The sequence below is a fragment of the Pararge aegeria genome, chromosome 2, assembly GCF_905163445.1.
Source record: "Pararge aegeria chromosome 2, ilParAegt1.1, whole genome shotgun sequence".
In the NCBI taxonomy this organism is placed as follows: Eukaryota; Metazoa; Arthropoda; class Insecta; order Lepidoptera; family Nymphalidae; genus Pararge; species Pararge aegeria.
Window position 1 is genome coordinate 5,829,377 of NC_053181.1, and position 26,939 is coordinate 5,856,315.

General features: G+C 36.3%; 1 protein-coding gene across 9 annotated transcripts; it reads left to right on the plus strand.

Annotated features, from left to right (window-relative positions):
• Positions 1-154: 154 nt before the first annotated feature.
• Positions 155-25,855, plus strand: LOC120632017 (glycogenin-2-like). Of its 9 annotated transcripts, none has more exons than XM_039901794.1 (10): positions 157-352; positions 10,820-10,955; positions 13,168-13,342; positions 16,222-16,384; positions 17,203-17,329; positions 18,302-18,473; positions 21,476-22,510; positions 22,845-23,727; positions 24,020-24,062; positions 25,023-25,158. In XM_039901794.1, the coding sequence occupies exons 1-9, from the start codon at positions 346-348 to the stop codon at positions 24,052-24,054; spliced, it is 2,733 nt and encodes a 910-aa protein (XP_039757728.1). In that variant the 5' UTR covers positions 157-345; the 3' UTR covers positions 24,055-24,062; positions 25,023-25,158. The 9 variants fall into 9 exon arrangements, with proteins under 9 accessions (XP_039757736.1, XP_039757728.1, XP_039757720.1 ...); XM_039901786.1 differs by having other exon boundaries at positions 159-352; positions 24,929-25,165; XM_039901819.1 differs by having other exon boundaries at positions 163-352; positions 22,845-23,379.
• Positions 25,856-26,939: the final 1,084 nt, after the last annotated feature.

Here is a 26,939-nt window from a genome sequence, read left to right on the forward strand (position 1 = left end):
GTTGCCATAATCATAGTTGCTTTAAAGTTACGAAAAATTGCTGAAAAATACCATTGCTTTATTTCTCTTATTGCTTTTGATTCAGAAATATTTGCTGCTTTATATATTTGCTACTGCTTTTATATAATTATAAACAATACGATACGGCACACATTGGTGAAATATATATGTGTTCGTTCATGTAGTTGTCGAAGTGTGTGTTGGAAGCCGGCGGCGCGCCGTGAGGGGACCACGGTCGTTGTGAGTAAGCATTTGTTAGTGCTGCGCGGAGAACGTGTACAAGTAGTTCGTGAAATTTTATAGGTGACTGCAACTGTCACCCACGAGACTACACCCGGCCCCAAAATGTCAAGTAAGTTCACAATATTTTTTATAATTATTTATAAATTTAATAATTCTGTTATTAATATTATTTGCTGTATCGAATTGACATCTAATACTGCAATTTTTAGATGCATCTATCTAGAGATTATCGTTGTAAGAACACGAATTAGGGTAGTTGCAAATAAAATAGGAAGTCTGAATATAGCTATATTAATTTAATTAATTTAACGTTCTCTCTTAGCATTTATGAAATGTTTAAAAAATATATACCTATGCAACTTTTTATATGTAACAGTATTTTTTTGTTTTGAATTAAGCATTTTATTTGAATTTTGTAAGTACCTACCTGCATACAAGTTTATAATTTAACGGACATTTTTAGATAATCTACCATATTGCAAATTTGTAAAAGTCTATAAATAGATTATTAGAACTTTTAGTACCTACTAATTAGTAACTTGTGTCTATCCATCCCATCACATAATTTCCATATTTAAAACTTAATTTATTTTAACACTATCGTCGGTCAAAGTAATATTGACGTTCTGTTTCAGAATTTTAATCCTTATTTTGAGAACTTCAAGATATGTCAAATAAACTATTGTTTCGAAATACAGTTTCACCGATGGCTAGAAGACCCCTGTTTGTTTTTTAAACGGGCAACGTGTATTGCTTACTTATCTACAGAACCATCTGTCTAACATTAAACTGTCCCAAATGTAACCGAAACCATTCCCATTCTCCTCAAAAGTAAATTTTAGCTTATGAACAATAAAAAAACTGTGTCCAGGACACAATTTTTCATAAATGCATGATTAATTGGACTCCATCCACGGCAACCTTGAGACTTATTCGATTCAGATTCCATCTGTATTGAATTCTTGGACATCTATTAGTCTATTAGCTTACGTCCGGTCTCGTCTGCATTCATTTTGATCACGATTATGAATTGAAATGTCACACAACACAAGCGCACTAACCTACACACTACATATTTGTGTTATCAGATAACATTCTCTACTATTGTAAACATATCAGTATCAGTTCATGCCTATAAACATAGAACATGCTGCATATCAACGGTGATGCGTTATCAACGTCGCGTTGTGTTGCTCTTGACCATGAGCTTCCAATTGTAGCATAACAAGAGTAAAGTCGAGTTAGATTAGCAACAGTTAAAATATTAATTCAAGATAGTTCTCTCATAATATATAACTGTGGAGATAATACGTTATTTTGCTTAACTCATCGCCTGATATATGCTTTAAGGCATTGCGGTTGGATAGGAACTCGATCCCTGCCGCAAAAGTTTATTTGACCTTATTGTGGCTTTATGAGAAGACAATACTCTTATTACAAACTTTTATTAATCTCTCGTCTTTCGTATGTAATATTATGAAGCTACAAGTTTCAGATTGAGCTGAAACTTTACCGTTATGTGTCGTTTAGATGCCAATAGATCATTATAAATGTGAGTGGTGAACACTGAAACTCTCCAATGTCATAACATAGTACGACCGGCATGTTTGGATTTATTTGGTTCAATGCACGAGTCGATAAGAGTTCAGTGATTAAAAATCTTGTTATTATGAAAGTTTTCCAATTATAAAGATGCTTATTTAATTGGAGATATCTGAAAAACATATGCGCTATATATTGTTGGTACATGAATCAACAGATTTTAATTTATATTTCTGGGCTTAATTGGTTTGTGTCTTAAGTAAAAACAAAAAAAAAGCAAAATAAATACATTATTAACATATTATTGTTTTCTATTTTTAAACCAGCTATAATATTTCACTGATTTTGATTAACATTTGATGAAAGATTATGATTATGAGAATTGATATTAAAAGTCTGTACTGCACCTAGGGATAAAGAATTATGACACTCTTTGTAGGTTTGTATATTGGTGCATCTAAACCCCTCCTTTTTTTTTAGTTAGCCAGATTTTTAGAAATCTTGTCGTTGACTTCGTCTTAGCGTTCTTCGTATACAATTTTTTTTGAGGTTAAGTATGACAAATTTGAAACAGTGAATAACAAAGCTGATACAGTAAGTGAGTAAAATAAAATGTACATATTTGTCTCATTGCTGAAAATACATCATTTGCTGATAATAATATTTTTGCCTTTACAAATTTATGCAGGACCAATAAAACTGTTATCTTTGGTACTATTTATATATAGTAGATAATAAAATTGGGGTTGCGTTTTCGATTTTATCACGTAAGTTGAATCCTTCACCAACTTCTATTTAAAACAAATGTCTAGTAATCGCAATATTAAACCATTTTGTTAAAATTCAGGATCTGAACGTCCTTCCCCGGATTTTTATTTTTTAACTGGTTGCTATTTAAAATCGCGTGATGTATTATTGTAATTGTATACATAGAAAGTTTAGCTTCGATTTTAATCTCTTGTTAAATCTTTGCATGAATGAAGTTGCATGCTGTTTTCTTTTCAACGATTTTCGTGTGGACATTTTGAACGGAATGCATTATTACTACATTCCTTTAGCTAAGCATCTGAGTGCTCGCATGGTCCCTGCCAGACCGGCCGCACCTAAATAGAAACCACAGGGACATTGCTCCCGGCCATACCGTCTGATCCTGCGCCGCCATTGAAATCTAATGTGCCTTATTGGGGTTCTATGAAGTCCTGTTAGCGTTTTAAGGTAATCTATTTAAATCAACTGTGCTCTCGAACTCCAAATTTACAAAAACTGTCTTACTTTTGAAAAAAAGATTGTTAATATACCTAAATTCTTTGCGCTATGTAGGAATATCCATAATCTTATTTATAAAAATCCCCAAGGTTTCAATAAGAATTTATATAAAAAATACGATGATCTAATTTTTTAAGACTTTAAAATTTAAAGTTATTTTTTATTATTTTTTTAATATGTATTCCCACCTCCTTGTCATTGAGTATCACTACAGACTAAAAATTGTCTTATCAATCCGAGATAAAACATGAAACTTTAAAATCTATTTTCCCACGGCATAACTTCTTTTTATCAATATTCTCAACATTATTTTGATATTATTTTATACTAATCTCTTGTTTTATCTTCGAGTTTTATTACTCTGAATTTGAATACTATAATTACAAGGTTATTAAGTTATTTAATCGAGTAGGAATACAAATATCATATGTATTTGCATGGCTTAATATCATTCATAATTGTGTATTTTATGTAAGCAAAATTGCGCTTATATGCCACATAGCTTACATTATTTTTTCTCAAAAATAAATTAAAATTTACAAGATATGGTTTTATTACTTTTCGACCTTTCCATTCTGCTTACTTATTTGAAAATCATATTTTTCTATAAAATTTTGGGCTTTATTATATAGCTTTCAATCAAAATTTTGCGATTTTTAATAAGTAACATGCGCAAGTTTTCTTGATCCATTAATGTATGTCATAAAATAATTATTAGCATAAAAGGAAAAAAGTATAAGTCAAATTGCTAACGAACCAACTCTTTTCTGCTTTGCATATTTCTGAAGCTCCTGTATTTTTTGAACGAAGGTATTCGCTGTCTAATCATTTAATTGGCAGCTGCTTTATCACCTATTAACCTACAGTTGAGCAGTGATAAACACTTTGTTGTACATCTTGAAGTTCAAATAGCTCTTTAATTACCCATCAGACAGGAGACGTTACCACACGAAAAGTCTGCGGTTTTAATACAACGACTTATAATTGAATTGATTTATTTAGTTGTGAAATAATTATGAACTTGGTATACGAGTAAAAATTTTATAATTAAAATACCGATAGTTTTGATATAATTTTTTTTATTTATTTACTAAGTGATTCTGTGGTCATTGGCGTCATCATAGGTTCAGCTTCTTAGCTAAGAACAAGTTATTAAGTTCTGTGCACATACCTAATAGATTGACCGATACTTGAGAACCTGTACTTACTCTATGTCGGAATTTCGCTTACGAGGGCTGGTTAAAACGGTTGTTAGCAACAACTGTTTTACCTAAAATTTAAAAATAATAATTATAGTCACCCGATCTAACCTTAGTCTGATCCGGCAACCTGCTTTTCACAATTATTCTGCCCTACCTACTTACTTGGATCAGTGGGATCTGAGAGGTGTCGATCTGAAATTTTATTACTTTAAAAAAAATCTAAAAATTAAATTAGTAAAATTTGTAGGTATGTAAAATAATTATATCAATAATGTAGAAATAGGCGTAGGAAATGGATATTGTTAAGTGTCGCGTCACCAAAAACAGATAAAAAAGAGTGATTGTCGTGTTAATTGTGGAATGCATAGGCGTCGCGTCGGGCTCCGGCACCAAATATCTGACGCTATCGAGTTGTTTTATTTTCCATTTTATTTGTGTCGCGCTATTTTGGACCAGCAGACGAGCAACGTGCGGCACTTGTCTATTGCATAGAGCTGCTACGCTATGTGATGGCCCACGCGGGATGAACGTTATATACAATTTGAGGAGAATGTATCATGGCACATTTGCATTGCTTACATGTTATGTCGTAGATATTTTAAGAATACCCGTATAAAAATTAGCAAACTGGCTCAACTATTTTTCTAATCGTTTTGATACGTTCCAACATATACAAAGTATACCAAGCTCTGTGAAATACCATTACCAAAGAACTGTAAATTTTTCCGCATAGAATATTTTCCGGATCTACGCACCTATTTTGGTATGTCTCCCCATCTATATACCATGTTAGGCTTATGATAACTTCCTATAGCGAAAAGTACCTACCCGGATCACATACCCGAAGCCAAATTCTTATTTACCTAATTGATATTTAAGCGTCATTTAAAGGTATATTAAAAAGTAAATTCAAACTTGTAGGCATACCTACCAATCAATTTTTTGGTAAAGTATAACTTATGTTTTATTACGTTTATGAGGTAATACAAAATTTTCATTTTGCTGTTTTCGTATTTTGCTTCTTTTCGTCTGTTATATCCATGATCATCCTATAAATGCCCCACTGCTGGGCACATTAACATGCCTCGAAATCTCGCAGAAAATGTATGAACTCTCTTAAAAATGTATGGCGGTCAAGATATAGATAAGACAGAAAAAAAATACAGTTTTGGCTTCAGTATTGAATATAAAGGGACCACAATTTTTTTTTTTTCATAAAACAGCCGTGGACGATCTGACCTAAAAAAAATCACTTGCCCCCACTAGACCAGAAGCTGGGTATGTCCATGCACATGTATTTGATCTCACAGGAGAAACAGTTTAGAGCATAGATCCTCAATTAGTTTGATGGGTTATGTTTATAATGGACGTTATATCAATCTGAAAAGGGGCTTAAAATCGGTTATAGTACTCGGAATTTTGCATTGGTTCGTCAGCTTTGACAACTCTGAAAATATTTGCATCCTTGTAAATAAGCAATACTTTAGAATAATCGTTAGACCTGTTTTTTTTTTTCACTGGAATTTGCATCATTATTACCATAAACTGAAATTCACTACTGATAGGTCTAAAATAAGAAACTCCCTTCAATTTACATAGATAAGAAAATAAGTGTAATATGTATCATTGTTTAAGTAAACATTATTGTTTAATTTAAGTTTTTATCGGCCCAGTGTATAAAAATACAGTGTTTTTCATTTAATCAGGACAGCTGTACAATTTCGGCTTTATACAAATTTATAAACTGAGTCTAATTCTACTGTCTAATTTAGAAGGACTACAAGTAGGTAGGTACTATCTTCAGAACCAGAGGTTTTGGAGCAAACTAAATTAGTTAGTTTAATATTATTAATAACCCTACATTTCGAGATTTCACCTATGCGTAATGACAACATTACAAGCACCACAGATTATAAACGTAGAATTAATATTATTATTATTAAAAGTGATCTTTAATCTTTTGATAAAAGATCACAAATTGGAAACACAAAATTCTACCTATATAATTTACATAGGTCGCACTTCCATAATGCAAACTTCATTTTTGCAATATTGAAAGTCCACAACGCAAAGTGCATTAGAAGAGAAGCTTAGTTAAGTAGGTACCCGTACACCTCACATTTTAGTATTGACATATGCGCCTTTGTTTGACTCATTCGAGAAACTTTCTGCGAGATGGTCGCAACATAAGCGGTAAACCTGCATGAAAGCTGCAGGTTGCATGTTTAAATGGAGATTTAATTTATGCTGTGTAAGTGAAATCCCACAAAATCAAAATGCACGTTTCCTGTAGTAGTAGTGCACATCCAGAATTGCAGCCGGATGAACTGAGACTCTGATTTGCAATAAGCGCGTTCGAACTGGCATAAGCTGCTGCATTAGCATTTGCGTTAGCTTACAGCGTTAGCCGTGTTTCCTGAATCAACCTGAGCTTTATTTTCATCGCTTGGTTCTTTATTTTTTAACAAAAATGTATTATCGTGTCCCGAATTAACTTCACTTGCAGACTTTTCATGCTAACCTGTTATTATTTTCCCAGTATGTCCATCTTGCTCATTTGTTGGATGCTTATTATCCAACGGATATGAAGCGTAGTTCTGTTATTAATTTATTTAAGTCTTCATGCTAAAAAAGCTAAACGCATTTTCATACATATATTCAGGTAGGCTCATGTTCCGTCTACCTAAGACCTTGAAAAACTTAGCTGAAGTCATCGAGTGAGGCATACTTAAAGTGAGGAGGTTCCTACCTGGCCAGGAAGCGCTAGTATAGGTACTAGGAAAATAGGCTTAAAAAAACTTTAGAATTGCAATTTCGTGAGCTGAAGCATAGATAGGGTATATAAAGATACTTATATCGACTTCTCTGAATACTTACAAAGCGATAGTCGCGTATCTTTCATCATGTTATACGAGAACAATTATAAAGGGAACGCCAATCTAAATGACAAGACAGTACACACGTGCCCGATGCCAGTATATTTAGTACCGTGTAAATACACCGACACTAAGTCTTAGTCACTAAAATATCTATACTGCGCATATCTTAGAACTTGTTCAAATCATACATCGAAATGACGGAAATCCAACAGATATTTGTGCGTCGTTAAAGTCATTTCCAGTTTATTTAAATATTTTACGTCTTTGGCACATGTATAATATATATTTAGCGTACACAACTTTGTAAATAATTAACTAGTTATATTAATTATAATTACTAGTTTCTTCAGGTAGAATTTTCTATAAATAGATATCTTGATACGTATATTTTACATGAAATTTATGATCCAGATAACTGCGTCGTTTTGTCGAATCACTATAGATAATAACAGAAGCTGCTACGAAGATAGGTATGTAAATAAACCTACGCGACAGTTTCTTTCTGGTTTTCATTGTTCTGGTAGGTATGCAACTGCCTGGATCTGTCTTCGAAAACCAAGCCCCTCAACGAAATTGCGGGCAACAGAAGTAATACTTACTTAGTAATACAACGTTAAGTCTGTCCCTCACGACTATTTAAGATGGAAACAATAATGTTTTCATTTATTTCATTGCAAAGTCGTTATTTCAAAGGCTCTTATCCGGATCAAAGATAAGTCCGGATATGTTTGAAAATTGTGTGCTAGGAATTATGTTAAATAAAAAAAAGCTTCATGACAAAGCTGTCGCTGTCGGCTTTTTTAAGAATATAAAAAAAAAATTGGAGTTGTATTTACTTACTTAAAGAAGTAAGTACCCACTTAAGCCAAAGTCATGTACCGCAGTTATCGTGTTGCAAGCTTTCAAATTCATTGCCGTCAAAAGATGAATGGTAATTCCTCGACCTACCTTTCCCTGCTGGTACAAGATGGCACTACAATATCATGGTAACCTCAGAATTACAGCACTGAGGGTTATGTGCTTTTGAAGGAAAATGCTATGTCCGACGGGGTTCAGTTGCGTTCGCAATCTGAATTTTGAAAGTGAACAATAATTTTTACATTGCCTTGTTTTTTACATTGCATCCTTGTTACTTGCATAACTATGAAACAAAGTGATTCGCCGTGGTCATTGATGTACGACACCGGTTACCGTTGAATTATGTCTAAGGGTCAGAACCGGCACACTAGATCTCGTGCAAATATCGGATAGCCTTTCTTTTTATTAGCTTCACTTGTATATATGTTTGTATGTTTGTATGTTTGTAACCGATTTCTGGATGCGATTTTGACCCACTTTGATTCAAACTTTGTAGACATATCATGGACCGATGACAATACACTAATCTGAGAAGATTATTCCAATTTTCAATATAAAAAATAAGATTTTTTTTGTGTTAATTTTTACATAAATATGTAGACATAAAACAATATAGACTACATCAGGCATACATATCACAACATTCTACTATTTGCTCATTTTATTTGTTTACCTACCTACTTCTTAACAAATTATACCCACTTTGTCATAAAATAAATATCCAATAGAAGATTTTTAAGGATCCCGCAGAAATTCTTTGCTTCTTTTTATGCATATAGATGAGCGCTTGACTGCAATCACATCTTATGGTAGGTGATGATGCAGTCTTAGGTGGAGCGCGCTTACCTAGAAGATGAATGAATGAAATGAAATACATTTTATTGTACACCAAACTAAAAAAATCAATAAAAATAAAGGAGAAATGGACAATAGGCGCCCTTATCGCTTAAAAGCTATATGCCTATTCACTCTTGATTTGTATCTTTCATAAGTCCACAATTCTAGCCCGTGGGAACGTATACCAAGGATTGTTTAATGGATAATAAATCCTGTAAAATAACATACGTATTGATTTATTTACCTTTTGATACTTTTTTATTAATTGCTAATTACTAATTGGTGATGCCAGGGTGCCTTTACAAAAAACTAATTACTTAGTTTCTAAGATACAATAATTTATAGATTATTCATTAGCTAATGAATAATTCTTCTCTGCTATAGTAAAGAGGGATTTAGAGCTAAGACACCACAGAGCTTTTAGTAGTTATTGTATGGTCACGCCTCAAATGGCAACATATTTCTTGTCAGAGCGTGAAAAAAACACTGCATAGCTATTCCGATGGTATGCCACGTTTATTAAAAAGGCGTCATATAATAATAATAATAAAGCCCTTTGTTACTGAAAAAAAAAACTTAATTGTTAAAAAAACATAAATATTCAAACTATTATTTAAAACAAAATCTTCCTTATTCTATATTTATATAACTATCTTTCGCCAGTCTCTGCCATGTTGCTCCCATCATTTTGACAAAATCATCGCTCCACCTAATTCTCTGTCGTCCTCTAGATCGCTTCCCTTCCCTCGGATACCATTCTGTAACTCTTTTTGCCCACCTGTCTTGCTTTTGCCTGCACACATGTCCCGCCCATTTGGGCCAAATGGGCGGGACATGTGTGCAGCGTCTTTGATTAGTTACTCCCAAAGCCTAATACGGCTTGCATGTTAGTGATACTTGCATGTTAGTGATAATCTCCGGGACCAACGGTATAATGTGCCCTCCGAGGCGCGGTTAGGAAAACCGTATACCGGCCTGGATTCAGAATTTACTGTCAAGAAATGGTACGTCCAGAACGTTATGATCCGTACTAACTCGAACATGCTAACTATTAGACCAGATCACCAGACGAAGCAGTCCTCTAGTATTCTTACACGCTTTTTATTAGATTCTTCTGTATGTTTGTTTATATGTTTGTAAGCGACTCTTGGACTTGATTTTGATCATCTTTACGGTCTGATTCCGTTCAAACTTTGTAGATAAATCGAGGACCATTGACAATACACTAAATATATTAGAATATTCCCTTTTTAAATAAGATTTTTGTTAATTTATATAAATTTCATGTATTAAGTCTTTAAGACAGGAATAATGTTCATTTTAATTTCCAAGCATTATCTTTAGCCGGTTTTTCTTAAAAATTTGATGGTGAATGAAACAGATATATTTTGCGTAGGTAGCTCTATTAGTTTTTTTTAACTATTTGAATTATTTTAGTTAGATTTTAGGAAGTTAATTTAAACCCATATCCCATCGGTTACTACACGACATGGTACCGGAACGCTTAACCGCTTGGTGGCACAAATGGTACTAATTAGCCATGGCCGAAGCCTCCCACGAGATCACCCCAAAAAAATCACCACCCGAATTACTCCTGACGGGGATCCAATCAGGGGCCTCTCACTTGTGACATCATAGCGGTCAACACTGGTCGCTATAATATAATTGTTATTTACCAATTATCAATGATGAAGATATCATATAAGTAAACCCATTACCGACTCACTTTAGGGCAGGTAGGTATCCTCCCACAATCAGAAGCCCGTAAACTACCACGCCGAACGCTGGCCCGGTCAGGATTGGTGGACTCCACGTGCCTTTGAGAACATTATGTATTCTCACGTAGCTCACCTTTTCCTTCAACGTTTAGCAAATGACATTATAAAGTGAGACGTGCGTGCTCGGATTGGAATTCAGCCCCTAGAAAGTAAAGTCGAAGTCCTACCCACTGGGCTTTAACAATAAATAAGTAATTATTATTTATCTTTATAGATCGAGCATGGGTAACGCTTGCTACAAACGACTCCTACGGTCTTGGCGCGCTGGTGGTGGCGCACTCTCTGCGTCGCTCCGGCTCAGTTTACCCTGCCGTGGTGCTAATTACACCCTCCGTAACTGATGCTATGAGGTAAATATTTATCTGAGAAAACACGCTGCAAATTATAATGCATACCATGATGGAATCCTATGTTCTTAATGTACCTTTGGGGGTGAGTTTACCCTGCTACGCTGATTATTGCCACGCGCGTCACAGAGGCTATTAGGGTAATGTTAGTGCTATAAATAGACTTGCTATAACTGTTACTTTTCCTTTAGCCTAAATAAACGTACTCCAGTTTTTATTTATTCCACTACAAGTAAAAAAAAAAAACGAATTGTTATATTTATGTTTTTTGTTTTATTTTCCTTTTTCTTTTTTGTTCTGGTTTTAATCTGTATAGTTTAATCTACTATATATCTAATTGGTGTAATTGCTGTTAACCGTACTAATTGAATTAAAATATATAAATTAAAAGTTAGTCCTTTACTGCAATCTCACCTGGTGTGGTAAGTAAGTGGTGCAGTCTAAGATGGTAGCGGACTAACCCTACCTAGTAGTCATATCCCTAATCGGTTTCTACGCGACATCGTACAGGAACGCTAAATCGCTTAGCGGCACCACTTTAGTGGTAACTAGCGACGGCCGAAGCCACCAGACCAGACTAGAGAAAATTGTGAAATTATAAATATTCAAATTGTTGCCGGGAATCGAACCCTCGGGACCTCCACCTTAAATTCCCAGCGCTCACCGCTGCGCCAGGGAGGTAGTCAAAAGGGGTTTTGGAGCTTACACATATAGAAAGGGGTTGCGGATATATAGTACACCATTCTGTGGCGGCGGCATCTTGAACCGATTTTCATGTAACATAGCTAAGAACACTTCTTACTAATTCAACTTTGAAAGTTGAATAATCCATAACTCTTAATTGGTTTCTACGCCTGATCGTACCGGAACGCTAAATCGCGACGCTAAAAAGTCTTTGTCGGTTGGGTGGTAACTAGCCGCAGCCGAAGTCTCCCACCAGACAGAAAGACCAGAAAAAATATGTATTAAATTTGAGGAAGTTTGTCTTAAAATAGAACAAACATACGTCGAATTTTGCACGAGGAAAAAGTGATAAAAGAGCGTTTATTTTATAAATTCGACCCTGTATTATATTGATTTTGAAATCCGCTTCCCGAACATTCCTATTTTATTACTTTTTAATTATAATTGAACCAATCGCGGATGTCAGTGAAAATTCCAAGATAAATATATCATGGCCTGTGTTTCAGTTGATGCTAATGTTATAACGGTATATTTCGGTTCCTACACGCCTTCAAGTTCTGACGCCATGTTTCATGACGTTGCTGGACAAGTGTGCGAGTCTGATTTAGCACAGGAAAATTACGCAATCTTTTATTTTTGATTTTCCTTCAACACTTCCTATATGAGTTTGCCGACAAATTTACTACGGTATAATCGTGAATTTACTTGATTGTGTCCTAAAATATATGAAATGTAGTTGAAATGCTTATTCGGTTTGGAACCGCAGAGATGCAGTTACTAGAATTATAAATATTAAAAAAAATGTGTTCGAATATTACAACTCGTACTTCTACTCGGTTTTTGTAGTATTAGAGCTTTTTGTGACAGAGCTCGTCCGGAGAAGTAGTATCGCCATGCTTGTTTCTGCCGCTAAACAGCATTGTTGCAATGCTGTGTCCCGGTCAGGGTGTTGTTGCCGGATCTTATTACAGGCACATGTTTATTCACACCTATGCCTTAAATAATGGACACATGGTGGCATGTTGCAGGACGTGCTAATTGAATGAACTGTGAACTGTTGCTCTGTTTATAGCTGAAAAAACCACGACATCGTATCAGAATAGTCTTGCTTTTATAAGTACGGTTGTAAATAGCCACAGTCGAAGGTCTTTGCCAGAAAAGGTCTGCACCAAGCCGGCTGTCACTCTGAGACTTGACCTTGTGTTAGCTCGGACTTTTTCGGAGTTCGGGATTCGGATTATTATCTTCTATTGAATCGAATCTATGAATTTCCAAATATTTCATCATCATGACTATCAATTCATTACCGGGCCACTGGCCACATGCCTCCTTAAGTCGTAGACCACCACGCTGGCCAAGTGCTGATGTTTTCTTTCAACGGCAATCGGAAAAATAAAAATGTAATTGTCTAAACAAAAAAGGTTACGAGGTAGGTATGTGTCGAGGATTGAACTCGGTTGACATTGAAAATACTATAACCGCTGCTAAAATGTTACAATATTTATTTATTTGACTTATGTCATGTTCTCAGGGAACGTCTTCGCGCAGTATTTGCTGAAGTGGTGGTAGTAGACGTTTTGGACTCGAAGGACGCCGCCCACCTCGCACTACTACAGCGGCCAGAGCTCGGCATCACCTTCACAAAGATCCACTGCTGGAATCTAACTCAGTATGAGAAGTGCGTCTTCTTGGACGCTGATACACTGGTGAGCTTCTACGTAACAAAAATTAACATGCCTGAAAAGTTTGGAACATGGGATCCAAAAGGCAGGAAGTGCAATTTACCGGTAGAAGTTTAGATAATAATTACACCGGGCTAGAGAGAATGGCGTACTCGCTCCAACTTCCGCTTCGTCTCGACTTTTTTGTAAGAAATCTAAGAGAGACAGGCTTGATTAGGTATGGTTTACTGTATGACTTGGAGAATAACGATCGGCTAAAGCTTCCGTAGCTGGTAGCTACGGAAGCTTTAGCCGATCGTTTCCGTAACCGTGTACATCTAACTTGCCGATACAGCGTAATTTTCGGACTATCTCCATATTTTAATCTAAAGGCACTGTATTATCTTTAGCTATTTGGTTATGATAACGAGGAATATTGAATTCAAAAGTAATCATAGGTGCGTTTGATAAATGTAAATGACCTAAGGGATAAGTAGATACTGTCTAGCCTTATAATACGTTATGTAAATTAAAAGAGATGCTCACATTGTATTCAAATGGTAAAAGCAAATGCATAATGATCCGGTTGTTCTCTGCATGCCAGTAGACAGTTGAACCCGTATTTAAACACGGCGAATGCCGTCGTCTATAAGTACTTATTGTCTTGTAAATTTATGAATGGGCAGAAACTAACAGATCGTTAAGTGTAACAGTCGTCAACTTAGCATTAAATCGTATTGTTGGTATACCTATTAGGTGCAATATCGGAAGATTAATGCTGAAGTCGCTAAGTATATTTCTAATACTTCGAGTATTTGTCAGATAAGAATTGAATTAACAAATTTATGGTGCGAACCTATGTATTCAGCAAGACCTGGTTAGAATGATACAAGCAAATTGTTATCATCTTTAACTTTTTATTATCATCATAATATTCATATCAACCCATTACCGGCCCACTACAGGGCACGGGTCCATTCCCACAATGAGAAGGGGTCAAAGCCGTAGTCGACCACGCTGGCCCAGTGCGGATTGGTGGACTGCACACACCATTGATAACATTATGTAGAACTCTCAGGCAGGCATGAATGTTTCCTCACGATGTTTTCCTTCACCGTTAAAGCAAGTTATATTTTAATTACTTAAAACGCACATAACTTAGAAAATTTGGAGGTGCGTGCTGTGATACTAACTCGTCCCCCCGGAAATGAAATCGAGCTTCTACCCACTGGGCTATCACCGCTTCACACTTAACGTTTTAGATATTTGTTATCTTTGAAACTAAGGTTATCACCAAATTAGGTCAAGGCAACAGAAGGAACTAACGTAACTTAGTAGCTCTCTTTGTCTAGCCTTATCCCATTTCGAGTCTCCCCATCATGTGGATTGTTTGTAAGACTTTCTGTGCTCTTCTTGAGGATTGTTCGTTCGATCCTGGGTTGTGAGCATATATATGTATGGAGATTCTTTACATGTGAAGTTAACGTTTAGCACCTTTCTCATAACGCGAGTGTCTCTCTTCCAAGTCACATGTCAACCGATGATTAATTGATCTATGAAAGTGCCCGGACGGATCTATGGGTAGTTCGTAATTTATGTATCAAGCAGTGGAAGAAGACGTTACAATAATTAATTCTATTTCTAATCGAATTGTTTATGAGATAAGAAAGTCAATGTTGCCGGACGCGGTCGTTAGCGCAGTAACACGAGATGACGAGACGCAACCGTGGCCCAAATACTTGCTCCCGACAATTTTGGAACTCTTCCAAATCCATAATACACTTTCTTTCGAACATAACACGATGACATGAAAGCGGAATCACGACAGCGTTTGAAAAAAATGTCAGCAGAGCAAGCGTTCCTAATACGTAGGTGCTTATATCATTACACCTACTACGTTAAACATAATTAGCATTGCAGTCATTGACTATTAAAGATTCTTAACGTAGGTATTGTTCATTCATATTTATAGGGCGACATTCGCTCGGAATATTTCTGTGAAGAGAGCCGATAATATGTTTATGAGCCTATTACAACTTCATAACAACAATAATAATAAATTAAATCTTTATATTAAACTGAATTAATTGAAAGTAATGAATTAAATTTGAAAGACAATTTCATTGGATCACTATTATGTAGGTACCTAGTTACCTACAGAGATTTTTTATCGCAGGTTAGGTTAGGTTAAATGAAACTCAGATAAAACTATTCGATAAATAATGTTTGATCACGCGTATGGTGCCGTGGAATGCAGTTGAACGTACTTTATCTCATAAGTTATTTCAGATTTTCACGATAAACAGTAATGGCAGAAACATGTCAAGTTGTTTGTTTCATAATATTTGTACTACTTATTATAATAATTAGATTACAGAGTATCCTAAATGATATTTTATTTCACTTTATCGTGTTTTTGTAACAATTTAAACTATAAATAGCTGTCTATTTTTATTTTCGGTAGCAATGGGGCATATTTTTTGTCAATTAGTTCTTTGTACCTCTCAAAATTATTAAATATTATTGGTTTGATCAGTGCTACACGGTACACAACACTATACTGACTTTACATGTTTTCTTCATTACAATTATTATTACAATTATTTTCTTCATTATAATTATTAAATAAACTTATATATTTGGCTTTCTTTACAATTGTCTTCATTAGAATCGGTTAGGAGTATGTAATTTGCATTCGTGATGCAATTTGTGAATTTCTGAATTAAAAAAGTTGCTTGAAAGCATGTCGGGAAGCTTTAATCTTTCGCAAGTCAGAATGATGATTAAAAGAGCATCTGATGAGTGTCTAGTCTTCGTCTTCTCGGTAAAGTTTGCCTTCCGAACTAGTGGTGGAGTCAGAAACAGACAGAGTTGACGCTTAAAACTCGAAATAAAATAACTTTTTTTTCTTACTTTCTTTTTAGATTGTCCAAAATTGCGATGAGCTGTTCGAGCGTGAGGAACTCTCCGCAGCACCCGATGTTGGCTGGCCCGACTGCTTCAATTCCGGAGTTTTTGTGTTCACTCCCTCCGCCGAGACCTTCAATAATCTCATCAAATTCGCCTCGGAGCGTGGCAGCTTCGATGGTAATAAATTAAGTATTTTGGAAAGAAGCAGGCTTTGAAATTCTGAAATACCAATTAACATTTAGTTTTTGCTATAATCCGCTTCAACTATACAAACTAATAAAAAGTATAGTGATCGAAGCAAATGATGTAAAAAATACGGATTTTTTAAAAATTTACTTTACAAAAAAAGATTTCAGTTCGGTTCCAGTTTTGTTGTTTATGTTGCTTACCTTTAAAATCCATCATTTATTACCAAATTTGGGAAATTTTTTTTTCAATTGAAAAATATAGTTTGAAAATAAATGGTCTAATACCAATTTTATCAAAATCGGTTCAGAAGTTTGGTTTTTAAATCACCCTAAAGGTTGTGACACTTCTTTGTAAGAGGTCAATTTTAAGCACCTCAATGGGGGATTTTTAGGTGAAATTATTTTCTGCTGATAGCCTAGCCCTAGCTCTAAGTGTCAAAACAAAAATTAAAAATGAGCAATATTAGTCTTTTAATCCTTAGAACCTTGGCGCATAATGAATGAGCGTAGCTAAAGACATCTTTGTGGTGGGCACTGTAGTCTTATTAATGGGAGCCCCGAATCGTGTTCTGAATCATTCAGTTTTTTAACGCATTTTACGGGGCCTACGGGGCTTATGTGCAAGTCGTACAATATACCTGTGTCAAGCATATTTCATTTAAGGTGATGATGAAGAGGCATTTATTTTGAAATCAAAGAGTTCAAAATAAAAGCCTCTTCATTAAGAGACTCTTAATTATTTTAAAGTCTTACTTCAAAGATTCGGGTTACAAATCGGGTTTTAAAAAAAAAATCCTCTACCAACAGGTGGAGATCAGGGTCTGCTAAACTCGTACTTCTCGGATTGGGCGCAGGGTGATATCAACAAGCATCTTCCATTCCTTTACAATGTTACATCCGCTGCCTTCTATTCTTACATACCCGCCTTAAAACAGTAAGTATCAGAGTTCCATGTTGTAGATCCTACTTTTTTCGTATGCTTATTTCCTGACAATCTGTGTGTTGTGTTACTGACAATAATGCTTTTACCTCAAGGCAGGGTTGCACTAGGCAGTATTCAGTCCCGCAAGAACCGCAGAATGTGCACGTTTCCGCTCAGTGCATTTTCGGTTCCTAAAATTGAATTAACGAGCACTATTTGGTCACATCAGATACGTCAAGGTCATCCGTATTTTTTTGTGAGGTATCATCGTTATCAGTAACGCCTCTTGCGGTTCTTGCGGTTTTCAGTTGTCTTGCTTTAATGCATTGAACCTTGGAAACTCGTTTTGGAAATTTTTGCCCCTTTCTGCTAGTAAACAAAGCAAACAATCTTAGGTAGCTTAACCATAATTATCATCGGGCTCTTTTAAACTGGCTCCTTTCTAGAGCACAAGAGCATTTGGGACAAAGAATCTCCATTATATTTTAAACGTCTTTAGTCTCATCTCAATAGCTGCAGTGTCTACAAAAATAAATTACCAAATTTAGTGGAATGCTGTCTTAACTTGCTGCTGATTCCGGTTTGATGTCTAATTGATCTTAGAAATCCGATGTCCTATGGATGCAATACTAAATGCTGGTCTATTGGTTTGGTTTGCATTTTGCAAGACTAAAAATAGTTACGTATTGAGTTTTTATGTTAAATGTTTGTCAGTACCAGCCCGGAATTAGGAAATACCATTTTTTGATGTTTACTCCACCGTCACTTGTAGCACTTTAAGGCATCTTTCTTTCTTATAATCACTAACATATTGTGATTATGATTGTAAACTCCGCTAACTCGCATTGGAGCATTACGGAAGATTTAAGCTCTTAATCTCTAACTACTTTTGAGAGAGGAGACCGATGCCCCATTAGCCTGGCATGTATGCCTTTAATGCTGAGGATGATGACAGACATAATGCTCATACTTATTTAATTGCAGTTACGGTCAAAATTTAAAGATAATCCACTTCATCGGGGCCGCGAAGCCATGGCTACAACAATTCAACTGGCAGACGCGCTCCGTAGACGCGCCGGAACATTTGCGCGAATTCTTGCAGCTCTGGTGGGACCTGTTTGTTGGTCAGGTCCACTCACAGCTGGACACTGCCATGGTAAGTTACTGGTATATCAACTACCTAAGATTTCTAAAGATAAGCCTATATAGAACCTTGGAATTCCTTTGACGTGACCATGCCGTGATCTGCGTTCCTAGTACAAATTTCTAATTCAACTAAGTTAATTTGAAAATTGTGAACGCGAATGAGTTTAATTGTGTGCCATCTTGTATGGATTACATTGTGTCGTTATTTGATAACTTCATGCAAATGATTGAGAGAAGTCTCACAATCATACCAATTACACGTTAATTTGTAAATTTAATAATGAAGCTGATATAAAATATAGACATTTGACTGTTTATACAGAACTACAGATTTAGATTTCAATGAATCTAAAGACGTGATGAGTATACCAGAGAAGGATTTATAATATAGAACTATCAGCGGGGTAGAGTCCAGTTGAGTGCAAAATCTTAGCATTAGGTACATGAGTTGTTACAAGCTCAGGTATAATATTTTGGATAATGTGATATTGGTCAACGTCACGCGGCCGTCGCGCCAAATTTCGCGGCGTTTAAGTTTGCTTTACGCGATCGACCAATAACAACTCTTGGTTAAACGCGATTCTTATCATTGGCCACTTCGCTCGTAGTTTTGCCTTGCCATAAAATATTGTGATTGATATATGTATTAGTAAATTTTAGTAAACTATTCGACCATATTAAATTTTATTAAATCGATGCCCATAAACATATCATATACAATCATACAACATAGGAATATCTTTTACCGTTGAAGTTATAATTATAGTTTTAGGACACAGGAATAAATCTAGTCAACAATATAATAAATCAATAATATAAATGAAGTGAACGCGTCGTTCTGAAACCTTAATAATGTGCAGTGTTTCATATTGCATCTTAGTACGAAACATATTCGTGTTTTTTTTAATCATCCTAAACCATTTAGTCGATAGATCATTTCCTGGTCAAGTCTCCGGAACTGCGGGGTTTTATATTGTACAAAACATTTTTTGCTAATTAGGATGGCGGTAAAACTTAAACTAAAATTTTGACATCGGCCACTACGGTTAAGAAAACTCAGTTTCTGCGAGAAAGCAAATATTCGGCTAAAACTACTATCTATTATTACTTAACAAATGCAGGCTCGTTTTCTTGATTTTTAGTCTGACAATTTAGTTAAAGTTTTATTAACCTACCTAGATGAAAATTCTTACATTCCCAATTAACAAACTAGAGCTATTCTTAAAAACATATCAGTATATAGGATGTGTACAAAACAAAATATTATAATATTTCGAAATAACAGTTTTTGTAGGTTTTTGTTGGTAGTAACGAATTCGCACAATATCAAATTGTGTACCTATATTGTTAATTGAATTAGATAAGACAATTCCAAAAGACCATAACAGCTTAAAACCCTACATAAGACCCAGCTTTGGACTTCATTGGTTGATATGAAGATGGTAATGAAATTAAATAAGTAACTAAAATAAGATTAGACGGCCGACTGGCGCAGTGGGTAGCGACCGTCTGAGTCCATGGCCGTGGGTTCGAATCCCACAACTGGAACATGTTCGTGTGATGAACATGAATATTTTTCAGTGTCTGGCTGTTTTTCTTTATATTAAAAGTATTTATGTATATCATTCATAAAAATATTCATCAGTCACCTTAGTACCCATAACACAAGCTATGCTTACCTTGGGGCTAGATGGCGATGTGTGTATTGTCGTAGTATATTTATTCTTATTAGATCGCTTGACTGGATTTTTAAAGGGTAACGCAATTACTTCCACATTAAGTACGCTGCCCCATAATGAAGGACTTTTAAAATTTTGTCTTATTGAAGAAGCCAAATTTTTAATCCGCCTTTTTGGAAATACATTGTTACAATGTGGCAGAACATTGTTATACTTCCACAGCTGATACATTCTTGCCAAATTCGTTAAATGCCAATTTTTTTTTCTACACCTGCATGGTTTCCACATGCAGGTGTAGCAAACAAAAATACAGCTACAACTGAGTTTCACGTTTAAATAAATAAATTTATATTACAAGTAGTACCAGAACTAAGTATTAAACTATACAATTTAATCATGATGTAAAATTACATTTATTAAAAGTGTGGCGCCGTTACTTGATATAACTCAAGTTAACCATACAACATGTATAGAATGTAGTCGCATTGGTAAGTTATTAGATCCAATATCAATTACCACAATGGGATCAAATGCAATACGGCTTCTAGGATTTCACGGTTCACGACCGCAGATACTTAGCGGTACCCTTCATAAAGTCCAGTAAGTCAATCCATTCTCATATAAGCGTGCGATCTGACCAGTACAACATGTGTTCTAAGCAAACTCCCGAGGAGTCTAATATCGAGGAGGTGAGGCAGTGGAAATTAATTCGTTTAATTCAATTAGTGTCTGTTATTTTCTATTTTTAGCTTTAAATGTTAATTCTTTTATTATTCAAACTTTTTCTTTGTCTATAGGTTTCGTTAAAAATTTTCGTGATATTTGTTTCTTGCTATAAAATACTGTTTCACGTAGAGTGTTTCTTACAAAACTAATGCTTGCCCCCCTTTAAGCTTATGCATCGTATATTCTCGCACCCTTTGAAGTGTTAATGCTAGTGCGCCAGCAAACTCAATGTTTCTCCAAAATACTAACATTTTCTAACATGACCAAAATTTTATCATTGCTTGTTTTATTTTGGTTAAGGTTTGCAGTATGGGCTTTTGGATTAGATGGTGTTGGTATTTTGGTGAAATGAACTCCGGCTATATAAACATACAAATATAATTCTATTGTTTTTTTTAAATTTTGCTCTACTTCATTATTTAGTCGTGAATTGGACCCCGAATAATATTTTGTATGTTTATCTAAAAGAGTTGTGTGTATAGTTAACAATGCTTGAACAAAGCCATGCACAGTATTGCCTACATATAACTTTTGATTGTGTGAAGCTTTTTTCAAGTCTACTCTTGCATGCGTAACTACTGAGCTGTTTTATCGCTTCAACCGATAGGGTGAGGTCGAAGAAGAACTTCTGGCGATTCTTCAAGAAGAAACAGTCGATTTTAATAACCCAACTGTGGAATTTAGTTACTATGAACCAACTTTGGATTCAGACTCGGAATTTCCGTGGCATCATCCCGAAAATCAAGTCGCAGATCCCGAAATCAATGTGCCAGAGATAAATATGAGCGAATTTCATAATCCGTGGGATATTTATGTAGGAAATATTCCAGCTAGTAAAGAGGATTTCAATCAAAACGAAAAAAAGGCAGATTATTATCAGGAAATAAGAAGACATGCTTGGGATTATATCCATCCTGATCAAACTGAATGTCACAATTACCAAACAACATTTAACAGTAGTGATAATTATACCTCTGAACATAAAGAAGAAGTTTGGCAATCCAATTTTGAATCTAGTCCTAATAATAATCAAACGCATCTACACTTACACGTACCTCTTAATGATCATTATTATCAACAACATGAAACATATCCCCAATCACAAGACCATACCAATATACCACAACACATTTCAGAGCCACTTCACATGCACAACAACCACTACAATGATTTTAGTAGACCTGATGATAATAACAAAATTATTAATCAATCATATAACAAAGAATCTCAACCTGATGGTCATGTATGCTATACGCATAGTCTTCTGGATCACGATCTCAACGTAGGTAAGAAGTTAAAGAATTTCTCTTCACAAATCCATAAACAAAATAGACCTCAAATATACAGCGTAATGATGGATCACGTAAGAGTCAAACATCATGAACCAGAAGAGAAATTGAACGGATATGCGTCTGGCGCCGATATTGATCTTTATGAGGAAATAACACCGCGGCATCCATATGATGGGTTTTACATGAGGCACAGAATGACTATTGATCCACGTGGGCGTAAAATCTGCAGTCACGAAATACCATTCCGACCTCCATCTCCATTGTCAGACAGTTCAGAAGAATTTGAAGATGCAATGGAGGCATTCGCTGAGGAAATAACGAATAAGGCATTAAATGGGGAGGATAGTCAAGTAAGTTGTTATTTTGCTCCGTATATCCTACACAATAAATAGGTCCAGTGTACAAAAATAAGGTTTATTTTAAAAAATATCAGGTAAAACTGAAAAATAAATATCCTATTTTTATGTACCTTTATTATATCAAAAGCTTGTGTGTATTTTTGCATGTAGTTAATTATTGTATACAAACTTAATCGCACGAATTGTATTAACAAAGCTATTTTTCCTAATAACTGACATTTTAACATTGTGTATTGACATTTTAACATTGTGTAAATCTATACCCCATTTAAAATATTCTGAAGTAAGAAGAACTTAAAAATAATATAAAGTTACTATATTACAGACTGGTGTAGCGGGTAACTTAGCACGTGTAGTACCGGGAGCACCCCTGCAACAAGAGGCCGTTGACGAACTGGCCAGGAGACAAGGTTGGGAAGCTGGAAACATTGATTACATGGGTGCAGATTCCTTTGACAACATCTGGGCAAAGATATCGCAGACATTGAGCCAGCCGCCAAATTCCGAACACCCAGAGCCCCCTAAAGAAGAGGCGCAGCCTGTAGCAATGGCTGATCCACCAAGCGCGTCTGCACTAGTTGATACTGTTTCCGAGCCAGCACCAGTGGCAGTTCAGGCAGTAGATGTACCCAAGCAAGAAGAAGAGGCTTCTAAAGAAAAAAAAGTTGACGTTATCCCTAGTGAGGCAGTTCCCGTTGAAGTTCCTGCGCCAGTAGAATCAGAAACGGTAGAAAACACCTCCGAAGCAGAAGCCGTGGCTCCAGCGGAGGTTGCCGCAGTCGTGGAGCCTATTCCAGTTGAAGTTCCAGTTCCAGCCGATGAGGCTCCGACTCCAGCAAGTGATACCACTGAAGCACCAGGTAAACCAGAAGAAATTATTCCTGTTCCAGTTGAAGCTGCGGCTGTTGAGCTCGCTGAATCAGCCCCGGCTGAAGTGAGTGGAGAGGCTGAACCAGACGCCACTGAAATACCAGTGGTTGCCTTGGAAGCATTAAAAATTGATGAAGCGCCATCAGCCGCAGTAGGCGAAGCTACAAAAGAGCAAGTAGCGCCAGCGCCCACACCTTCTGTTCCTGAATCCCCTTTAACTCCGTCACAAGAAACAACACCTATAGAACCGGTGGAAGAGCTAGAGGCTACCTCAGACAGCCCGCCTCTAGCTAACACTCCGTCCAAGGAAGAAATTCCTGGAGCACCCGCTGCTAAATGTGAGTAACAAATAGAATAGATCGCGCCGAATTCGGCTAACCGAACGGCTTTGCACTCAAATCTCACCGAGTTCATTTTGCAGTTTCATATTCTTATACTAATACTTTTGTACATTAGTGTCCATCTTTAAGGGAGTCGTTTTTTTGTACTTCTTTGATTGTAGTGCAGAAAAATTAATGGCTGCCGTAAAGTGGTGACACAGGTGTTATACTTTTGTGCAGTTTTGTGTTTTTGGTTTTTATTTTTTACTGATTTTATGTACGTTTCAAAATCCGTTGTTATTTCACCCAGCTACCGAGGAAGCAGCGCAAGAGACGCGGCTATGATAGAACAGGTAATAACCAAATGACACTTGGACTCAAAACAACTGCTCCTTTTCGAATCTCTGAAGCTAAAGATTCAATTAAATGTCACTTCTTTTATATTTCAATTGCTTTGACTTTCAATACCTACCTATATCATCCTGATCATTTAATTTAAGATACGTGTAAATTGCGCACTCTGTATGTAAATTCTTTAAATACATTTTTATTGCTAGATGTTGGGTTGCGTCCAAGTGTAAAATACGTAGGGACGTTTGGTTAACGTCATCATTTCAGGGCACTATTTCTGGGGTACTAACGGATCTGGGACTGGGATGATCATTGCCGCTCTTACGATGACTTATGATGACTCTGCCACATTTGCAGAACTTTGCTAATTATACCACCGTAGTCAATTACGACTAACAAATTTACGATCTTGAATAAATGATTGCCAAATGTAGCGAGTATTCACATGTGCATCTCTTAGGACCATCTATGAACATGCAGACTTTCTCTTATGGTTTATTTGCTTCTCCATAATCGATCACTCATTGCAAGGAACGTTATTATCCATCATTACCTATCATAATAAACACGATATCATACGTATTCAAACCCGAAGCACTACCTCCGAATATACCTAATTTAAATAATATTTTTCCACGATACTGAAATCAATAGTTATTAATATGTAATAATGCTCAAACCTAATTAAGTATAATGGTTTTATAGCAATAGTTATAGTTCATTGAGAATATGTTACGCTATATACGATATCAAATAATCGTCCTTGTAATGTATCTGCTATACTTCGCTAATCTGACCTTGTTCTAACTTTCCGCTTGCATCGTTTTGACTTAACCGTGAAGCACTGTTTTCCCTAACTTTGTTCCAGGCCCTAACCGAGCTTGCTCTCTAATGTGACTGCCCTACTAACGCCACACCTAACCGAAAGAGAGAATAAAGGAGGGAATAACTTGGTTGTGTAGCGGAGGAGCGGCGCAAGCCGGCGGGCAAGTTGCAGCTTAGGCCGCCGCTCGCCGCCGACCCTGCGCTCACGCCCGACAGCGAAGCAGAGGACGCCGCTGCGCTTGCGCAGTCCATCATCGCTAGCGAGTTGCGTACGCCCACCGTCACCGGGCCCACGCCGCCCGCGCTCTCCCCCTCTCCCGCGTCGCCGTCCGCAGACTCGCGCCTCTCCGTCCAGGAGCCCACAGTGCCAACCCCGCCCGTCGGCGCCGTCTCGCTCTCACAGATCGGCATCAAGTCCAAGCCTAGCACCGCCGCCCAAATAGAGTCCTCAGTGAAGACAGACTCCGCACCTTCTACGCCCGAGTCGCCCAAGACTGCTGACCCACCTAAAAAGAAGGTAGTTAAAAAAATTGTCAAAAAGGACAAGGAGGGGACGAGCGGCGAGGCGCCCGTGCCGCCACCGCGTAAGAAGGAAAAGAAGCCCAAAGAGAAATGAGCGTCAGCGCTTCGCCTCCGAAAAGTTCCTCTGTGCCATAATTGTAGCTTCACCTTTATGTTACTATTTAATTTTCGAATTCGCTTTAGTGTATGTGTAACCGTTTTTATATTTTATACTATTAATTAATGATATTAATACTCGCACTTCACACGTCCATTTGGAGAAATAGATTTATGTACTATGTAATTTTTTATATTACCTAATTATCGAATCGACGTGTTATTTTAAACAGTGATGTATTTGGTTTTAAATATTGATACTATCCTACATGATTACCAAAGCATGACACGTATTTATTAAGAAAGAAATGTTATTCAAATATTTGTATTAAAAGTATATTTTGAATTAAAATTTATTTCATTATTAACCATAATATTATATGTTCTATTATAGCTCATTTGCTGAAGGTTTCCTTGTTCTTAGCTTTAAATATATCTTCCCCCTTGAATATGTAAAATAAAAATGTTGCAAGAAGGTTGATGTTACTTATTTAGGGATTGCCTTGTTCATCGCGCGTCTTTAGTGAAAACGGCTATAAAAGAGGCAAACGTCTGGCAATCGGTGCCAGATTTTATGTCAAAAATGGAAAATACAGGTTGCAATTTTGAAACACACATTCGTTCAAAAAGTTTATTGAAAACAAGTCGGCAAAATTATCGCCCTGATTATCGAATCTTCGCAAAGTCCGACGTAGCGGAATACCTTAAGATATCCAGCTACTACGAGGTAAGACTTCAGCACGGATAGCATTAGCACGAGACAAAAATTATATCCCCCGATTGTATCCTCTGACAAGGGATAAAATGCCCACCAACAGGAAACAGGAGAAGTTTACCCTTATTTATTATTATTGCACTTATATTATATTGCCACTTATGTGCCAATGCTCGGAGAGTAGTTAATCTGTGAGAGATAATGCCATTTTGTCCTTTCCTTGGGGAGAGAAATGTCTCTGAATGAAGGAGAAATGGCTCAGCTAAATGAGAAACGTGGGCGCTAACTATGGGCCTCATAAGAAGGCTCAGAGTCACTCTGCGAGCGATGGAAAGAACTAAGTGAGAAGTACTGGACGTTTTTCGATTATTCCCTGTTTCGTCGTTGTACGACACATGGGGGAAGAGGAAGGGTCGTGCCATCTGTACTCTGATCTGCTGTCACTATCGATTTATAACTTCTGTCCTAGAGCAATAATTCAATCAAATGGTAGTAGTAGTAGTATGATACAGTTTAAGATGGTAGCATGCTAACCTATTAGGGTTATGGCAGTTCTATAAACCCCCTATCGGTTTTTATGTCGCACCGTACAGGCGGGGCCACGCCGCGCGCCTTCAGCGCCTGTGTGCGAATTCCGTGAAGCGTCTGTTATACGGGAATATTCATGTATTATTTTTTTATTTTAGATTTTTTGTGATTATATTTTTTCTAATTTTAAATA